General features: G+C 45.7%; 2 protein-coding genes across 2 annotated transcripts in view; one reads left to right on the plus strand and one right to left on the minus strand.

Annotated features, from left to right (window-relative positions):
- LOC308364918 (histone H1-like) overlaps positions 1-19,448 on the minus strand; it is a gene marked incomplete at its 5' end in the record, with an annotated part of 439,427 nt that overhangs the window by 395,292 nt on the left and 24,687 nt on the right. The gene's annotated exons all lie outside the window — the stretch shown is intronic.
- The window catches only part of capn8 (calpain 8), a gene marked incomplete at both ends in the record, with an annotated part of 43,756 nt that overhangs the window by 13,862 nt on the left and 10,446 nt on the right, over positions 1-19,448 (plus strand). The window contains 3 exons of the mRNA XM_080835309.1: positions 18,008-18,141; positions 18,308-18,476; positions 19,202-19,285. Coding sequence (XP_080691435.1) covers positions 18,008-18,141; positions 18,308-18,476; positions 19,202-19,285 — 387 coding nt within the window. The remainder of the gene's footprint in view (positions 1-18,007; positions 18,142-18,307; positions 18,477-19,201; positions 19,286-19,448) is intronic.

Raw genomic sequence — 19,448 nt, forward strand, 5'->3', positions numbered from 1 at the left:
AATAGGTACAAGTGCGGCACACAGGCACAGTCGATCGATATATTTTTAAAAAATCCAATCACGATAACATATCGTGTGGCCTACTACTCTCAGTCTCGCACACGCACGCACACACCAGTTAATGTCCATCATCAGAATGCAACCATCTTTATCCTTAATTGCACAGCGGCCAATTATGTATGTCAGTCAGCAGCAATGAGAACACACACTGCTCAATTGAATATGAAAGCAAATGGCTTGCAGTCGGCATTAATTCAACCCCACACATCATTTCAAAATTAAGCTCAAAATAGTTTCTAACTCACCTGACTAGCACAGCCACAATGCCAATCTTTTTTGTCATAGCAGTCCGTTTGAAACAACCATTTTTGGTCCCTTTTTCTGCAGAAGTTCATTTAGTGTTGGACTAGGCCTCCCTCTTGCCAGTTACTGCTTTTTTCTATTAAAGTCGAGTTTAGAGAAATGTCTAAGTTCCACAATATCGGTAGATACCGCTGTTGTCATTTTTACTTTGATTTTCGCGGGGATGACGTTTAGCTGGTGTAATGACGTCAGCTGCGCAAATGTCCAGTAATATCTCGATTTTAATTGGTCCATGTTTGATACGTAACGTAGATGATTACTGGCATAACATATTTACGTGCAAAGGCACAGGACAGTTGTGCCTTTCGACGTACATATTAAAGAATATAGAAGCGAAGTGCGCATGCGCGACATGACTTTTTTGTTCCCGTTCAAAATGAATGGACAGTAAAGGCACTGCTTATTCTACCGTTTTTTTGTATTTGTTTATGCGTAACTGATACAATTGTCATCGTAACGTCTAAACAATTGGAATAACGTATGTATTGCATATATAAATCACAAGAATACTCGGTACAAATACAAATACAAGTTTATTAAATAAAATGATTTAATAAACATTTTTACGTTTGAATTTTGTCAGGGTAGGCAGTGCCTACCTTGCCTACCCTGACTGCACGTCACTGATATCTGGGCTACATTGCCTTTGATAGTTTTGCCAGTTAGTGCGTGTGCATTGCCTGCGCTATGTGTCTGTTTGTGGGAACATCATAGATAGACATATCTATGTCTTCCACGCATTTGTTAACAGTTCTTCAATAAATAATTGCGTAAAGCTGTCGTTGTTGTTGTTGTTTGATGTAGACCTGCCATTGACGTTTCACAATAATGCGAATTTAGCGCAAATCCTTCTCATTTAGTTACGTGTTAAATTAGGCATAACCCTCAGCCCCAGGCTTTTTATTTTATTTGTTGTTATTATTATTTGTATTTTTTTGCGGGTCAAATTGGGCGGGTCGGGCGGGCCGCTTCAGACTTCCCTACGGGTCGGGCGGGGCGGTTTGGAAAATTTCTTGGGGCAGGTTGGGGCGGGTGTTAAAATAACGCCCTCTCGCGCATCACTATCACTTACTGTTTCAGGTGCACAAGGGTCCCACAGACCTGCCTCATAAATATGTAGCAGATTACTCATGCTGTTAGTCTCAAGCTTACATTAGATTACACATGCTGTTAGGTTCAAGCTTACATCTGAAAAATGTTCTCTCCATGAGGACCCCAGTCACACTAAGGGTGATGAGGTAACATAATTATGGTATTTTTGCACTTAAAGGTCACCTGCTCCAGGTGAGGCTCGAACTCACAACCTCAGCATTGCTCAGCCTGTACTGCCTTATAAGTACCGCGCGCTAACCGATTGCGCCAATGGAGCCCATAGTTTGAACATTACAGGCACGTTTTTTTTTCAACGTGTCCCTCATCACCCTTAGGATAAGGACAGGAAGGAAAAGGACACGAACATCACATTACCTTTACCAATTTACCATTGGTGTGGCTCAGTGCTCTTTGAGGGAGAACCGGGGCTCCACTCGAAGTGACTCATCACCCTTAGAGAACCGGGACTATGACAGTTAGTGGGTTCTACAGTGAGTTGTGCTTTAGGACAGGAGAGCCACAGCTAGAGGAGTTGGCGTGACTGACTTACTGTCAGGTGCATGAGGGCCCCACAGACTATCCTTCCACACTCATTAATCTGGAGGAGATTACACCAGGTGTTAGTCTCAGGCTTACATCGGGAACATTTTCTCTCCATGAGGACACCGGTCACAACCATAGTTATGGGATTTTAGCACCTAAAGGTCACCTGCTCCAGGTGAGGCTCGAACTCACAACCTCGGCATTGCTCAGCTTGTACTGCCTTATAAGTACCGCACGCTAACCGATTGCGCCACTGGAGCCCATAGCATGAAGATTACAGGCAGATTTTTTTTTCTTGGCCATGAACACCTTTGGTGTAGTATAGCCTCACTGACTCTGTATGAGGACATCCTGGATCAGAGTGTCCAGAACAACTACACTAGCATCTTTCACTTCCAGGTCAGTTTCTTTGACCTCTCAGAGGACAGCTGATACTGGAGGGGGCTCCTCCCTGACCCAGATCGGGGTCAGTTCTCTTTTGGGTCAACTAACTCGACGTGTCCCTCATCACCCTTAGGATAAGGACAGGAAGGACAAGGACACGAACACCACATTACCATCGGTTTGGATGCTCATTGAGGGAGAACATTCGTGAGTGCCTTTTATGCGCCGCACGTCGCATTTTTATAGCGTATTTTAGGTGCGCATTAAAGTTAAAATATTCTCAACTTTTCAGTGCAAGGCTCATCAATGTCACACTAGGCCCAGACAGGTTGCACACGCAGCCCCGCTTCACAGGTGCACCAGGCTGTTTTGCCCGGCCACTTTGCCAAGGCGTTTTTGAAGCGTCAGCGCTTGTAGCAACGCGCCTAGGTGTGTTAGCCCCCTTAGTGGGTTCTAGAGTTAGCTGTACTTTAGCACAGGACAGCCACAGCTAGAGGAGTAGGCGTGACTCACTTAATATGTCAGGTGCACAAGGCCCCCACAGACCTGCTACAGATTACTCATGCTGTTAGTGTCAAGTTTACATTAGATTACTCATGCTGTTAGTCTGAATTACATTAGATTACTCATGCTGTTAGTCTCAAGCTTACATTAGATTACTCATGCTGTTAGTCTGAATTACATTAGATTACTCATGCTGTTAGTCTCAAATTTACATTAGATTACTCATGCTGTTAGTCTGAATTACATTAGATTACTCATGCTGTTAGTCTCAATCTTACATTAGATTACTCATGCTGTTAGTATCAATATTACATTAGATTACTCATGCTGTTAGTCTGAATTACATTAGATTACTCATGCTGTTAGTCTGAATTACATTAGATTACTCATGCTGTTAGTCTCAATCTTACATTAGATTACTCATGCTGTTAGTCTCAAGCTTACATTAGATTACTCATGCTGTTAGTCTCAAGCTTACATTATTTTACAAATACTGTTAGTCTCAAGCTTACATCTGAAAAATTTTTTCTCCATGAGGACCCCAGTCACACTAATGGTGATGAGGCAACGTAATTATGGTATTTTTGCACTTAAAGGTCACCTGCTCCAGGTGAGGCTCGAACTCACAACCTCGGCATTGCTCATCCTGTACTGCCTTATAAGTACCGTGCGCTAACCGATTGCGCCACTGGAGCCCATAGATTTAACATTACAGGCAGGTTTTTTTCTCGACGTGTCCCTCATCACCCTTAGGATAAGGACAGGAAGGACAAGGACACGAACACCACATTACCGTCGGTTTGGCTCAGTGCTCATTGAGAGAAAACCGGGGCTCCACTCGACGTGACACTCATCACCCTTAGAGAACCGGGACTACAACAGTTAGTGGAGTCTAGAGTGAGCTGTACTTTAGGACAGGATAGACCCAGCTACAGTAAGCGTGTCTCACAGGTGCACGAGGACCCCACAGAACTGCGTCATAAATCTGGAGCAAATTACACAAGGTGTTAATCTCAAGCTAATATCTGAAAAAAAATTTCTCCACGAGGAGCCCATATACACACTGAACCAAATCGATGTAATTATGGTATTTAAGCACCGTTAGGGCACCTGCTCCAGGTGAGGCTCGAACTCACAACCTCGGCATTGCTCAGCCTGTACTTCCTTATAAGTACCGTGCGCTAACCCATTGCGCCACTGGAGCACATAGCATGGAGAATACAGACATTGACTCGATGTTTCCCTCATCACCCTTAGGATAAGAATAGGAAGGACAAGGACACGAACACAATATTACCATTGGTGTGGCTCAGTGCTCATTGAGGGAGACCCGGGGTTCCACTCGATGTGACACTCATCACCCTTAGAGAACCGGGACTACAACAGTTAGTGGGTTCTAGAGTGAGATGTGCTTTAGGACATGACAACCCAAGCTAGAGTAGGCGTGACTCACTTACTATTTCAGGTGCACGAGGGTCCCACAGACCTGCCTCATAAATCTGGAGCAAATTACACCAGGTGTTAGTCTCAAGCTAACATCTGAAACATTTTCTCTCCATGAGGACAACTGTCACACTGAACCAAACCAACGTGATAATGGTATTTTAGCACCTAAAGGTCACTTGCTCCAGGTGAGGCTCGAACTCACAACCTCGGCATTGCTCAGCCTGTACTGCCTTATAAGTACCGCGCGCTCACCGATTGCGCCACTGGAGCCCATAGCATGGACGTTACAGGCAGATTTTTTTTTTCTTGCCCATGAACACCTTTGGTGTAGTATTGCCTCAGTTACTCTGGATGAGGACATCCTGGATTTAAGTGTCCATGACAACTACACCGGCATCTTTCACTTCCAGGTCAGTTCCTTTGACCTCTCAGAGGACAGCTGATACTGGAGGGGGCTCCTCCCTGACCCAGATCAGTTCTCTTTCGGGTCAACTAACTCAACGTGTCCCTCATCACCCTTAGGATAAGGACAGGAAGGACAAGGACACGAACACCATATTACCGTTTGGCTCAGTGCTCATTGAGGGAGAACCTGGGCTCCACTCGACGTGGCACTCATCACCCTTAGTGAACCGGGGCTCCAACAGTTAGGGCGTGAACATACCAGATGCGTTTCTAAAGACGTGACACTAGCAAAACCATTTTTCCCTATGGTACGGCGCGCCTTTCATGAGTGCCTTTAATGCTCCGAGCATCGCGTTTTAGTAGCGTATTTTAGGCGCACATAACTTTAAATATTCTCGACTTTTCAGTCGGCCCAGGCAGGTTGTGCAGGCATCCCGACTACACATGCGCTGCAGGCTGTTTTGGCCGTCGCACTTTGCGAAGGCGTTTTTGAAGCGTCTGCGCCTGTAGAAAGGCACGTGGTGTGTTCGGACCCTTAGAGAACCGGGGCTATAACCGTTAGTTGGTTCTAGAGTGAGTTGTGCTTTAGGACAATACAGCTCGAGCTAGAGTAGTCGTGACTCACTATTTCAGGTGCAGGAGGCCATCACGCACCTGCCTCACAAGGCTGGCGCAGATTACACCAGGTGCTAGTCTTAAGCTAACGTTTTCTCTCGATCACAATTTCGGTCACACTGAACCAAACCAACGTGATACTGGTGTTTTTGTACTTAAAGGTCACCTGCTCCCTTACCTCACCCTTAGGATAAGGACAGGAAGGACAAGGACACGAACACCACATTACCATTTACATTGGTTTGGATGCTCATTGAGGGAGAACATTCGTGAGTGCCTTTAATGCGCCGCGCGTCGCATTTTTATAGCGTATTTGAGGTGAGCATTAAAGTTAAAATATTCTCAACTTTTCAGTGCAAGGCTCATCAATGTCACACTAGGCCCAGACAGGTTGCACACGCAGCCCCGCTTCACAGGTGCACCAGGCTGTTTTGCCCGGCCACTTTGCCAAGGCGTTTTTGAAGCGTCAGCGCTTGTAGCAACGCGCCTAGGTGTGTTCACCCACTTAGTGGGTTCTAGAGTTAGCTGTACTTTAGCACAGGACAGCCACAGCTAAAGGAGTAGGCTTGACTCACTTAATATGTCAGGTGCACAAGGCCCCCACAGACCTGCTACAGATTACTCATGCTGTTAGTCTCAAGCTTACATTAGATTACTCATGCTGTTAGTCTGAATTACATTAGATTACTCATGCTGTTAGTCTCAAGCTTACATTAGATTACTCATGCTGTTAGTCTCAAGATTACATTAGATTACTCATGCTGTTAGTCTGAATTACATTAGATTACTCATGCTGTTAGTCTCAAGCTTACATTAGATTACTCATGCTGTTAGTCTCAATATTACATTAGATTACTCATGCTGTTAGTCTCAAGCTTACATTAGATTACTCATGCTGTTAGTCTCAAGATTACATTAGATTACTCATGCTGTTAGTCTGAATTAAATTAGATTACTCATGCTGTTAGTCTCAAGCTTACATTAGATTACTCATGCTGTTAGTCTCAAGATTACATTAGATTACTCATGCTCTTAGTCTCAAGATTACATTATTTTACAAATGCTGTTAGTCTCAAGCTTACATCTGAAACATTTTCTCTCCATGAGGACCCCAGTCACACTAATAACACTAAGGGTGATGAGTAGATGAGGCAACGTAATTATGGTATTTTTGCACTTAAAGGTCACCTGCTCCAGGTGAGGCTCGAACTCACAACCTCGGCATTGCTCATCCTGTACTGCCTTATAAGTACCGCGCGCTAACCGATTGCGCCACTGGAGCCCATAGATTGAACATTACAGGCACGTTTTTTTCTCGACGTGTCCCTCATCACCCTTAGGATAAGGACAGGAATGACAAGGACACGAACACCATATTACCATTTACATTGGTGTGGATCAATTCTCATTGAGAGAAAACCGGGGCTCCATTCGACACTCATCACCCTTAGAGAACCGGGACTACAACAGTTAGTGGAGTCTAGAGTGAGCTGTACTTTAGGACAGGATAGCCCCAGCTAGAGTAAGCGTGTCTCACAGGTGCACGAGGACCCCACAGACTTGCCTCCTAAATCTGGAGCAAATTACACCAGGTGTTAATCTCAAGCTAGCATCTGAAAAAAAAATTCTCCACAAGGACAACGGTCACACCGAACCAAACCAATGTAATTATGGTATTTAAGCACCTTTAGGGCACCTGCTCCAGGTGAGGCTTGAACTCACAACCTCGGCATTGCTCAGCCTGTACTGCCTTATAAGTAACGCGCGCTAACCGTAGGGTGACCAGACGTCCTCTTTTTCCCAAATTGTCCGGGATTTTACCTCGTCGAGTATTTCTTTTCACAGTAGTTTCCGTGAAGTGACCAAGGGTTGGGAACTTGCAGGAAACACACCAGTGATCAATGACTACTCCTATAGCCAGTATGGAGTACCATATGCTATATATACCCTTGGAATGGCCAACCTATCTCGGTCATGGTGTGTATTATTTTGTAAAAAGGAAATAACCAGTAGCAATCTATAACACAATTATATACTTATCCTACATAAACTATGGAAACTATTAAAAAAAACTATTCAATTAAATGAATCATTTCTTATTTTCATTGGTATTGTTGTCATATACAGATATGCAATGACTTGTGGGTAATATTTTGTTGTCCAATGTCAAGTCTCTATTTGATCATGTGACGAGACGATCTAATTTAGACGCAAAATCTAAACGTCAAGACCTAGAGGCAAAGTACACAGGCAAGCACCTTTCAAACATAAAGCCGGATGCATGATATGCTTTTTCAATGGAAAGGATAGCCAGCCAATTCAGCCTCTCCTGCTCCATGCGGCCCCTTAGGTAGGTCTTATTGAGTTTCAATTTGGAAAAAGATCACTCGGCTGTTGCCACTGTCACAGATGTCAGAAACAATAGCAGAGCAGTGCACTGCACACCTTACCGAAGGTGCATTTTAGGGAATGATAATCCACAATCAGCATTTTGGCAAATTGGGAGACTACGGAGTGCTAGGCAATCTGCTCCAAAACAGGCCCTGAATGATAGGTCGCCGCCGAGCGCCTGTTTCATTGTATAGCCTACCGGTATGTGTTTTTCAGATGTTGGTAAAGCTGCTGTGCCGCCGCCGCAACAAATCGTGCCTTTCATAAGTGATTTTAAAGAACCTTTCAGCACTTTGACCGTTTGTTTACGTTAGTGTGTCAGAGTGCTATTGTTGATAGCTTTCTTTTTTACATGTCTACTTTCCCAATACAATAGCCAAAGTAACTAATTCGACTGTAGAATCCAACACATTTCTGGTAATATATATTGATAGATACATAAATATTAAGACATTAATATTAATGAGAGGGAGGCCAGCTATCAGAGTTTGTTGTTGCTTTATCTTTTGCAAAAGGAGAGATGACACAATGGATTATACATAATTACAACATAGGAAAGTTGAACTGTTATATGCCTAATGGGGTGTGTGTGTGTGTGCGCGCCTCTTAACTAGTACTAGGGCCCTTGATAATAACGTGCACTAGGGCCCTTGATAATAGCATGCACGAGGGCCTGTCGTAACTACAACCCCCCTCCCATCCCCCCCCCGCCCCCCCCCCCCCCCCCGACCGTCACCGCTGAAGTGTCCTCTTTTTCACCAACTCAAATCTGGTCACCCTACCTTAGGATAAGGACAGGAAGGACAAGGACACGAACACAATATTACCATTGGTGTGGCTCAGTGCTCATTGAGGGAGACCCGGGGTTCCACTCGATGTGACACTCATCACCCTTAGAGAACCGGGACTACGACAGTTAGTGGGTTCTAGAGTGAGATGTGCTTTAGGACATGACAACCCAAGCTAGAGTAGGTGTGACTCACTTACTATTTCAGGTGCACGAGGGTCCCACAGACCTGCCTCATAAATCTGGAGCAAATTACACCAGGTGTTAGTCTCAAGCTAACATCTGAAACATTTTCTCTCCATGAGGACAACTGTCACACTGAACCAAACCAACATCATTATGGTATTTTAGCACCTAAAGGTCACTTGCTCCAGGTGAGGCTCGAACTCACAACCTCGGCATTGCTCAGCCTGTACTGCCTTATAAGTACCGCGCGCTCACCGATTTACTCTGGATGAGGACATCCTGGATTAGAGTGTCCATGACAACTACACCGGCATCTTTCACTTCCAGGTCAGTTCCTTTGACCTCTCAGAGGACAGCTGATACTGGAGGGGGCTCCTCCCTGACCCAGATCAGTTCTCTTTCGGGTCAACTAACTCGACGTGTCCCTCATCACTCTTAGGATAAGGACAGGAAGGACAAGGACACGAACACCATATTACCATTTACATCGGTGTGGCTGATTGCTCATTGAGGGAGAACCTGGGCTCCACTCGACGTGGCACTCATCACCCTTAGTGAACCGGGGCTCCAACAGTTAGGGCGTGAACATACCAGGCGCGTTTCTAAAGACGTGACACTAGCAAAACCATTTTTCCCTATGGTACGGCGCGCCTTTCATGAGTGCCTTTAATGCTCCGAGCATCGCGTTTTAGTAGCGTATTTTAGGCGCACATAACTTTAAATATTCTCAACTTTTCAGTCGGCCCAGGCAGGTTGTGCAGGCATCCCCACTACACATGCGCTGCAGGCTGTTTTGGCCGTCGCACTTTGCGAAGGCGTTTTTGAAGCGTCTGCGCCTGTAGAAAGGCGTCCTGCTGTGTCCATGACGATTTCGGTCACACTGAACCAAACCAACGTGATAATGGTGTTTTTGCACTTAAAGGTCACCTGCTCCAGGTGAGGCTCGAACTTACAACCTCGGCATTGCTCAGCCTGTACTGCCATATAAGTAACGCGCGCTAACTGATTGCGCCACTGGAGCCCATAGCATGGACGTTACAGGCAGATTTTTTTTTCTTGGCCATGAACACCTTTGGTGTAGTATTGCCTCAGTGACTCTGGATGAGGACATCCTAGATTAGAGTGTCTATGACAACTACACCGGCATCTTTCACTTCCAGGTCAGTTTATTTGACCTCTCAGAGGACAGCTGATACTGTAGGGGGCTCCTCCCTGACCCAGATCAGTTCTCTTTCGGGTCAACAAACTCGACGTGTCCCTCATCACCCTTAGGATAAGGACAGGAAGGACAAGGACACGAACACCATATTACCATTTACATCGGTGTGGCTGATTGCTCATTGAGGGAGAACCTGGGCTCCACTCGACGTGGCACTCATCACCCTTAGGATAAGGACAGGAAGGACAAGGACACGAACACCACATTACATTGGTGTGGATCAGTGCTCATTGAGGGAGAACCGGGGCTCCACTCGATGTGACACTCATCACCCTAAGAGAACCGGGACTACAACCAGTTGGTGGGTTCTAGAGCAGTGGCTCTTAACCTTTTTGGAGGTACTGAACCCTGAAAGCTTCATCAGTGCATTCGCCAACCTTCCATAATTGAAAAATAAAATATGATTTTTTTCCAAACGTAGGTATGTATAAAAACGGCCCAACATTGCTAGTGTGTACCGGGCTATACTGTGTGTGTCTTGACCCCTGCCGAACCCCTGAAAGTGGCTCAACGAACCCCTGGGGTTCGATCGAACCCAGGTTAAGAACCACTGTTCTAGAGTGAGCTGTACTTTAGGACATGACAGCCCCAGCTAGAGGCGTAGGCGTGACTCACTTACTATTCCAGGTGCACGAGGGCCCTACAGACCTGCCTACCACACTCATGAAGATGGTGCTGGAGCACACAGATCTGTCTTCCACACTCTTAAAGCTTTAGCAGATTATGTATGCTGTAAGTCTCAAGCTGGCATCGGAACTGTTTTCTCTCCATGAGGATACCAGTCACACAGAATCAAATCAACCTAATTATGGTATTTTTGGACCTAAAGGTCACCTGCTCCAGGTGAGGCTCGAACTCACAACCTCGGCATTGCTCAACTTGTACTGCCTTATAAGTACCGCGCACTAACCGATTGCGCCACTGGAGCACATATTTAAGAACATAACGGGTAGATTTTTATTTTTACCATGAACCTTTTTGGTGTAGTATTGCCTCCCTCTCTGAACCATGTGGTTTCCCTGGATCAGAGTTTCCAGGACAACTACACTAGCATCTTTCACTTCCAGGTCAGTTTATTTGACCTCTCAAAGGACAGCTGATGCTGCAGAGGTCTCCTCCCTGACCCAGATCAGGGTCAGTTCTCTTTCGGGTCAACTAACTCCACGTGTCCCTCATCACCCTTAGGATAAGGACAGGAAGGACAAGGACACGAACACCACATTGCCATTTACATCGGTTTGGCTCAGTGCTCTTTGAGGGAGAACCGGGGCTCCACTCGATGTGACACTCATCACCCTTAGAGAACCGGGGCTACGACAGTTAGTGGGTTCTAGAGTGAGATGTGCTTTAGGACAGGACAGCCCCAGCTAGAGGCGTAGGCGTGACTCACTTACTATTCCAGGTGCACGAGGGCCCTACAGACCTACCTTCCACACTCATGAAGGTGGAGCTGGAGCAGACAGACCTGCCTTCCACACTCATGAAGATGGAGCTGGAGCAGACAGACCTGCCTTCCAGTGGAAGGCTTCCACACTCATGAAGGTGGAGCTGGAGCAGACAGACCTGCCTTCCACACTCATGAAGGTGGAGCTGGAGCAGACAGACCTGCCTTCCACACTCATGAAGGTGGAGCTGGAGCAGACAGACCTGCCTTCCAGTGGAAGGCTTCCACACTCATGAAGGTGGAGCTGGAGCAGACAGACCTGCCTTCCACACTCATAAAGCTGTAGCAGATTATGCATGCTGTTAGTCTCAAGCTGACATCTTAACAATTTACCAGTCACACAGAACCAAACCAATGTAATTATGGTATTTTTGCACCTAAAGGTCACCTGCTCCAGGTGAGGCTCGAACTCACAACCTCGGCATTGCTCATCCTGTACTGCCTTATAAGTACCGCGCGCTAACCGATTGCGCCACTGGAGCATATATCTAAAACACAATGGGTAGATTTTGATTTTTGCCATGAACCTTTTTGCGTAGTATTGCCTCCCTCTCTGAACCGTTTCCCTGGATCAGAGTTTCCAGGACAACTATGCTGGCATCTTTCACTTCCAGGTCAGTTTCTTTGACCTCTCAAAGGACAGCTGACGCTGGAGAGGGACATTCATTTATCCGGCACAGACTCGCTCCAAATCAGGGTTGGGTTTCCCTATAGTGATGAATCTTAACGGTTACAAGTGTTACAAGTAAATGTTCATTAATGTCTTTACACACGTTTCCTAGACAAACATGCAGAGTGAATAGCCATTGGTCCATGTGAACAGTGCCGAAATCAGGTTACACCAGCGCTCTGTTCCGTTTTCCCTACCTACCGTACCTACCATCCTTAGTGTGAGTATGTAGGGTGTTCCGTTTTCCGATTTCCCATTTCCGCGTCGAAAAGAAGTATACCCAAAGGACCCGTATCTGTACTCATAACGGTCAAAACGCTGAGTGTGGAAGCAGGGTACACTGTCCATTCTCAACGGCCGCCATCTTGTCAACGTAGCGGAAGAGGCGGACCCAGGCAGAGCCGCTCAGCTCGAAAAAGACGAACGCGGGGCTTGTCGCGATCGTAATTTCCGGTAAGTGCACCACGGAGTATTAGATTTGGAGCAGCACTCACCTGCTGAGAATCTGCGTACCTAGTGAGTGTGTACTGTGTACTGCGTATAAGTATAGGTACGGTAGGTACGGTAGGTAGGGAAAATGGAACATAGCGCTGGTGACATCACAGCTGCCTTTTGAACTTCATCGGACCTACATGCTAATTGACTCAAAGGCAAATAAACTTTAACATCTGCATATCAAACCTAAAATAAAACATTGACTACAATAAAAAAAATAATAGTCCGGGAACGTACCATTGGAATAACATTGATACATGTATTGATCAATAACATTGATACATGTATTGTTAGTTGTAATTTCCCTGTAAATTCTGCTGTGACCCCAGTAAGAAGCCCTATTAACATGCTATTTCAGATCAATTCAATTCAATTCAATTCAATTGTATTTGTATAGCGGCGCCATAACAATACAATTGCCTCTAGGCGCTTAACAAAGCCCAGAGCCTAGACCCTGGTTAGATCACCTGTCAATGCTCTGCTCACGCACTGCTTCACAAGCATCATGCACTTCTCACACACTGCTTCATAAGATTCATGTGCTATCCAATTGGGCCACAGGAGCACGCCTGCACGCTTGTAAGGCAAGCTTTCGTTGGAAAAGCCTTCAATGCACCTCACTGACACATAGCCAAATAGGTGATATCATATGGATGATGAACAGAGTGTACCCTCCCTGTAACCAGAGATCAGAATTGCCACGTGACCTCTACATCCATGGACTAGTGTTCTAAGATTCTGAGATAGTGTTCTCACTAAGATTTACCTGCTCTAGTGGGAACCAAACTCATAACCTCAGCATTACTCTAGTGGGACCCAAACTCGCAACCTCAGCATTACTCTAGTGGGACCCAAACTCATAACCTCAGCATTACTCTAGTGGGACCCAAACTCATAACCTCAGCATTACTCTAGTGGGACCCAAACTCATAACCTCAGCATTGCTCTAGTGGGACCCAAACTCATAACCTCAGCATTACTCTAGTGGGACCCAAACTCACAACCTCAGCATCGCTCTAGTGGGACCCAAACTCATAACCTCAGTCTTGCTCTAGTGGGACCCAAACTCACAACCTCAGCATTACTCTGCTTGAGCCGCCTCATGCATGTGCCACTGTACAGCAGTTCCATATGGCAGTATGCATACATATTTTATGTCATGTGCTCCTGCTTCAGGCAAGGACTCATCTTTAAGTTCCTCGCACCAGCACAGAGGGAACCTATTGGCATGACAAATTCGTCAGCTGCTTGAAGACGCATATTGGGGATACGTATGACTTATTGTATGGTTTGGCACCTAAAGGGTTACTGCTCCAGGTGAGGCTCGAACTCACAACCTCGGCATTGCTCAACTAGTCCTGTCATATAAGTACCGCGCTAACCGATTGCTCCACTGGAGCCTGGCTGTAATGAAGTGTAATATTCAAGTACAGTGTAGCAAAAGGTTGAGCAATTATGTTACCTAATGGACGGACCCCTACTATTTTTAAATTTTGTCAGATCTCTGTGCTGCTCACACGACACAACTTGCTGTCGTGGAATCTTACAGTTGTTGTGGTTTGCACACTGCATGAGTGACAACAACAACCAGAGATCAGAATTGCCACATGACCTCTACATCCATGGACTAGTGTTCGCAGATTCTGAGATAGTGTTCTCACAAGATTTACCTGCTCTAGTGGGACCCAAACTCACAACCTCAGCATTGCTCTAAAGGCACCCAAACTCACAACCTCAGCATTGCTCTAAAGGCACCCAAACTCACAACCTCAGCATTGCTCTAGTGGGACCCAATGAACTCACAACCTCAGCCTTGCTCTAAAGGCACCCAAACCGCGCGCTAACCGATTGCGCCACTGGGGCCTGGGTGCTTCGGCATAGTTCAATGAGAAAGTACAGTGAAGTAAAAGGTTTAGCAATTATGTTACCTAATGGACGGACTCACTACATGAGTTTCAGTCAGATCTTTGTGCTGCTCACACGACACAACTTGCTATCGTGGAATCTTACAGTTGTTGTGGTTTGCACACTGCATGAGTGACAACAACAACCAGAGATCAGAATTGCCACATGACCTCTACATCCATGGACAAGTGTTCTAAGATTCTGAGATAGTGTTCTCACTAAGATTTACCTGCTCTAGTGGGAACCAAACTCATAACCTCAGCATTGCTCTAATGGGACCCAAACTCATAACCTCAGCATTGCTCTAATGGGACCCAAACTCATAACCTCAGCATTACTCTAATGGGACCCAAACTCATAACCTCAGCATTACTCTAGTGGGAACCAAACTCATAACCTCAGCATTGCTCTAATGGGACCCAAACTCATAACCTCAGCATTACTCTAATGGGACCCAAACTCATAACCTCAGCATTGCTCTAGTGGGACCCAAACTCACAACCTCAGCATTACTCTGCTTGAGCCGCCTCATGCATGTGCCACTGTATAGCAGTTCCATATGGCAGTATGCATACATATTTATATGTCATGTTCTCCTGCTTCAGGCAAGGACTCATCTTTAAGTTCCTCGCACCAGCACAGAGGGAACCTATTGGCATGACAAACTCGTCAGCTGCTTGAAGACGCATATTGGGGATATATATGACTTATTGTATGGTTTGGCACCTAAAGGGTACCTGCTCCAGGTGAGGCTCGAACTCACAACCTCGGCATTGCTCAACCTGTACTGCCATATAAGTACCGCGCGCTAACCGAATGCGCCACTGGAGCCTGGCTGCTATGTTGTTCAATATTCAAGTACATTGATGAAAAGGTTTAGCATTTATGTTACCTAATGGACGGACTCACTGCATGAGTTTCAAATTTTGTCAGATCTCTGTGCTGCTCACACGACACAACTTGCTGTCGTGGAATCTTACAGTTGTTGTGATTTGCACACTGCATGAGTGACAACAACAACCAGAGATCAGAATTGCCACATGACCTCTACATCCATGGACTAGTGTTCGTAGATTCTGAGATAGTGTTCTCACTAAGATTTACCTGCTCTAGTGGGAACCAAACTCACAACCTCAGCATTGCTCTAGTGGGAACCAAACTCACAACCTCAGCATTGCTCTTAAGGGTCCCAAACTCACAACCTCAGCATTGCTCTAGTGGGACCTAATGAACTCACAACCTCAGCCTTGCTCTAAAGGCACCCAAACCGCGCGCTAACCGATTGCGCCACTGGGGCCTGGGTGCTTCGGCATAGTTCAATGAGAAAGTACAGTGAAGTAAAAGGTTTAGCAATTATGTTACGTAATGGACGGACTCACTACATGAGTTTCAGTCAGATCTCTGTGCTGCTCACACGACACAACTTGCTGTCGTGGAATCTTACAGTTGTTGTGGTTTGCACACTGCATGAGTGACAACAACAACCAGAGATCAGAATTGCCACATGACCTCTACATCCATGGACAAGTGTTCTAAGATTTTGAGATAGTGTTCTCACTAAGATTTACCTGCTCTAGTGGGAACCAAACTCACAACCTCAGCATTGCTCTAAAGGGACCCAAACTCACAACCTCAGCATTGCTCTAAAGGGACCCAAACTCACAACCTCAGCATTGCTCTAGTGGGACCCAAACTCACAACCTCAGCATTGCTCTAAAGGCACCCAAACTCACAACCTCAGCATTGCTCTAGTGGGACCCAAACTCACAACCTCAGCATTGCTCTAAAGGCACCCAAACTCACAACCTCAACATTGCTCTAAAGGCACCCAAACTCACAACCTCAACATTGCTCTAATGGCACCCAAACTCACATCCTCAGCATTGCTCTAGTGGGACCCAAACTCACAACCTCAGCATTGCTCTAGTGGGACCCAAACTCACAACCTCAGCATTGCTCTAGTGGGACCCAAACTCACAACCTCAGCTTGAGCAGTATGCATACATCTTCATACGTCATGTTCTCCTGCTTCAGGCAAGGACTTATCTTTATGTACCTCGCAAACACACAGAGGAAACTTATTGGCATCACAAACTCTTCAGCTTTGGAAGATGCATATTTTATACTTATTATATGGTTTTAGACCTAAATGTTACCTGCTCCAGGTGAGGCTCGAACTCACAACCTCGGCATTGCTCAACTAGTACTGCCATATAAGTACCGCGCGCTAACCGATTGCGCCACTGGAGCCTGGGTGCTTAGGTATAGTTCAATGACAAAGTACAGTGAAGTAAAAGGTTTAGCAATTATGTTACCTAATGGACGGACTCACTACATGAGTTTCAGTCAGATCTCTGTGCTGCTCACACGACACAACTTGCTGCCGTGGAATCTTACATTTGTTGTGGTTTGCACACTGCATGAGTGACAACAACAACCAGAGATCAGAATTGGGACCCAAACTCACAACCTCAGCATTGCTCTAATGGGACCCAAACTCACAACCTCAGCATTGCTCTGCTTGAGCAGTGTGCATACATCTTCATTATATCATGTTCTCCTGCTTCAGGTAAGGACTCCATCTTTATGTACCTCGCAACCACACAGAGGAAACTTATTGGCATCACAAACTCTTCAGCCGTGGGAGATGCATATTTATGACTTATTGTATGGTTTTGCACCTAAATGTTACCTGCTCCAGGTGAGGCTCGAACTCACAACCTCGGCATTGCTCAACTAGTACTGCCATATAAGTACCGCGCGCTAACCGATTGCGCCACTGGAGCCTGGCTGTAAGTTTATAGTTCAATATTGAAGTACAGTGAAGTAAAAGGTTGAGCAATTATGTTACCTAATGGACGGACTCACTACATGACTTTCAAATTTTGTCAGATCTCTGTGCTGCTCACACGACACAACTTGCTGTCGTGGAAACTTACAGTTGTTGTGGTTTGCATGAGTGATCCGAGTCAGGGGGGCACACGTTTCAAGATTTCATCAGGAGGAATCTCCATCTCCACGTTTCCCAGTCTCCAAACGATGTTTTGTCACGAAAAACACATGCAGGAAGTGACACAGGAAATGATGCAATGCAAGCATGTGGCCCTCTCTGTGAGGACACCAGCCGCGCTGAACCAAACCACACCAACATGCTGTAGTGTTCTAGTAACAACTGAAGTTTGTGGCACAATATATTATTTTATCACCCAAATCTTCCGTGCATTTTTCTATTCTGTAAAGATAAATACAGTTGATGAGGAAGGAATAAGAGCACACACTTTGAGGAATGTGGATGATGTTCTACTGTAATGGGACAGTCATCAGGGAACTGGTGACTTCATATCAGTGGTTCTTCCAAGCAAAGCAATCATTACAGATCCAGTTTTCAGTGTGTTTGTGTATGTTCCAAACAATACCTACATATTTTTTCTCCAGGCATCTTGACCTCATGATATCTTAATGATACCTGTTCCAGGTGGGTGTTTAACTCACAACCTTTGATTATGTGTCAATAATATGGCTCTACATGAGTTGTTGGTGTTTTTTTTTTCCCCACAGTTCTGGCAGTATGGCGAGTGGGTCGATGTTGTCATTGACGACCGGTTGCCAGTCCGAGATGGGGAACTGCTGTTTGTGCACTCAGCTGAGGGCTCCGAGTTCTGGAGCGCCCTGCTGGAGAAGGCCTACGCCAAGTAAGAGCCTTCATGACATCATCACATGTTCTAGGAGTATTTTATCATGGCACATACTTAAAATAGACACTTTCATATATTGAAAGTTTGTATGTTGTATGTGTCTGTGTCTGGTATATGTGTGTGTGTGTGTGTGTGTGTGTGTGTGTGTGTGTGTGTACCCTAGGGTGAGCGGCTGCTATGAGTCCCTGACGGGAGGCAGCACCATTGAGGGCTTTGAGGACTTCACCGGGGGCATCGCTGAGGCGTACGACCTGACCAAGGCTCCTCCGTTCCTGTACAAGATCATGAAGAAGGCCCTCGGCCTGGGCTCTCTGCTGGGATGCTCCATAGACGTAAGACATGAACCATAGACGTATATGAACCATAGACGTATATGAACCATAGACGTAAGAGATGAACACAGAGGGCCTCGGCTCTCTGCTGGGATGCTCCATAGACGTAAGACATGAACCATAGACGTATATGAACCATAGACGTAAGACATGAACACAGAGGGCCTCGGCTCTCTGCTGGGATGCTCCATAGACATAAGACATAACCCTTAGACGTAAGACATGAACCATAGACGTTAGACATAACCCTTAGACGTAAGACGTGAACCATAGACTTAGACATATATAATAGGCAGACATGAACATAGAGGGCCTCGACTCTCTGCTGGGATGCTCCATAGATTTAAGAAATGAACCATAGACGTAAGACATGAACCATAGACGTAACATTTAAACCTCAGAAGTAAGAGTTGAACCGTAGACGTAAGACATGAACACAGAGCTTCAACTACCTGCTTCAACTCAATGTATTTCACTTATGGGTTTTGCCTATTTTTTATTTTAATATACACATAGAGGAAAGGAGAAGCTCAAGTTGGCTATACGAGCTTGACAGACAGGATTGTTCACATGAATATACAGTATAATATGCCTTTGACAGAGAGGATTGTTCATATGAAGGTATAATAGGCTTATGGCAGATAGGACTGTATGGCTGTATGTACTATGACTGTATAATATGCTTGTGTCTGTGCATGAGCCTGCGTGTCTGTATGATATGACAGATCACGAGTGTGTATGACACCGAAGCAAAGACTACCATGAACCTGGTGAAGGGACACGCCTACTCAGTGACTGCAGCAGTGGAGGTAAGGTTGAGCTGAGGTGAAACTGTGAGTATAGCGCCCCCTATAGGTAAGGCTGAGCTGAGGTGAAACTGAGATTATAGCGCCCCCTAGAGGCAAGGCTGAGCTGAGGTGAAACTGTGATTATAGCGCCCCCTATAGGTAAGGCTGATCTGAGGTGAAACTG

This window comes from Sprattus sprattus (assembly GCF_963457725.1).
Source record: "Sprattus sprattus genome assembly, chromosome: 1".
NCBI classification, from domain to species: domain Eukaryota; kingdom Metazoa; phylum Chordata; class Actinopteri; order Clupeiformes; family Clupeidae; genus Sprattus; species Sprattus sprattus.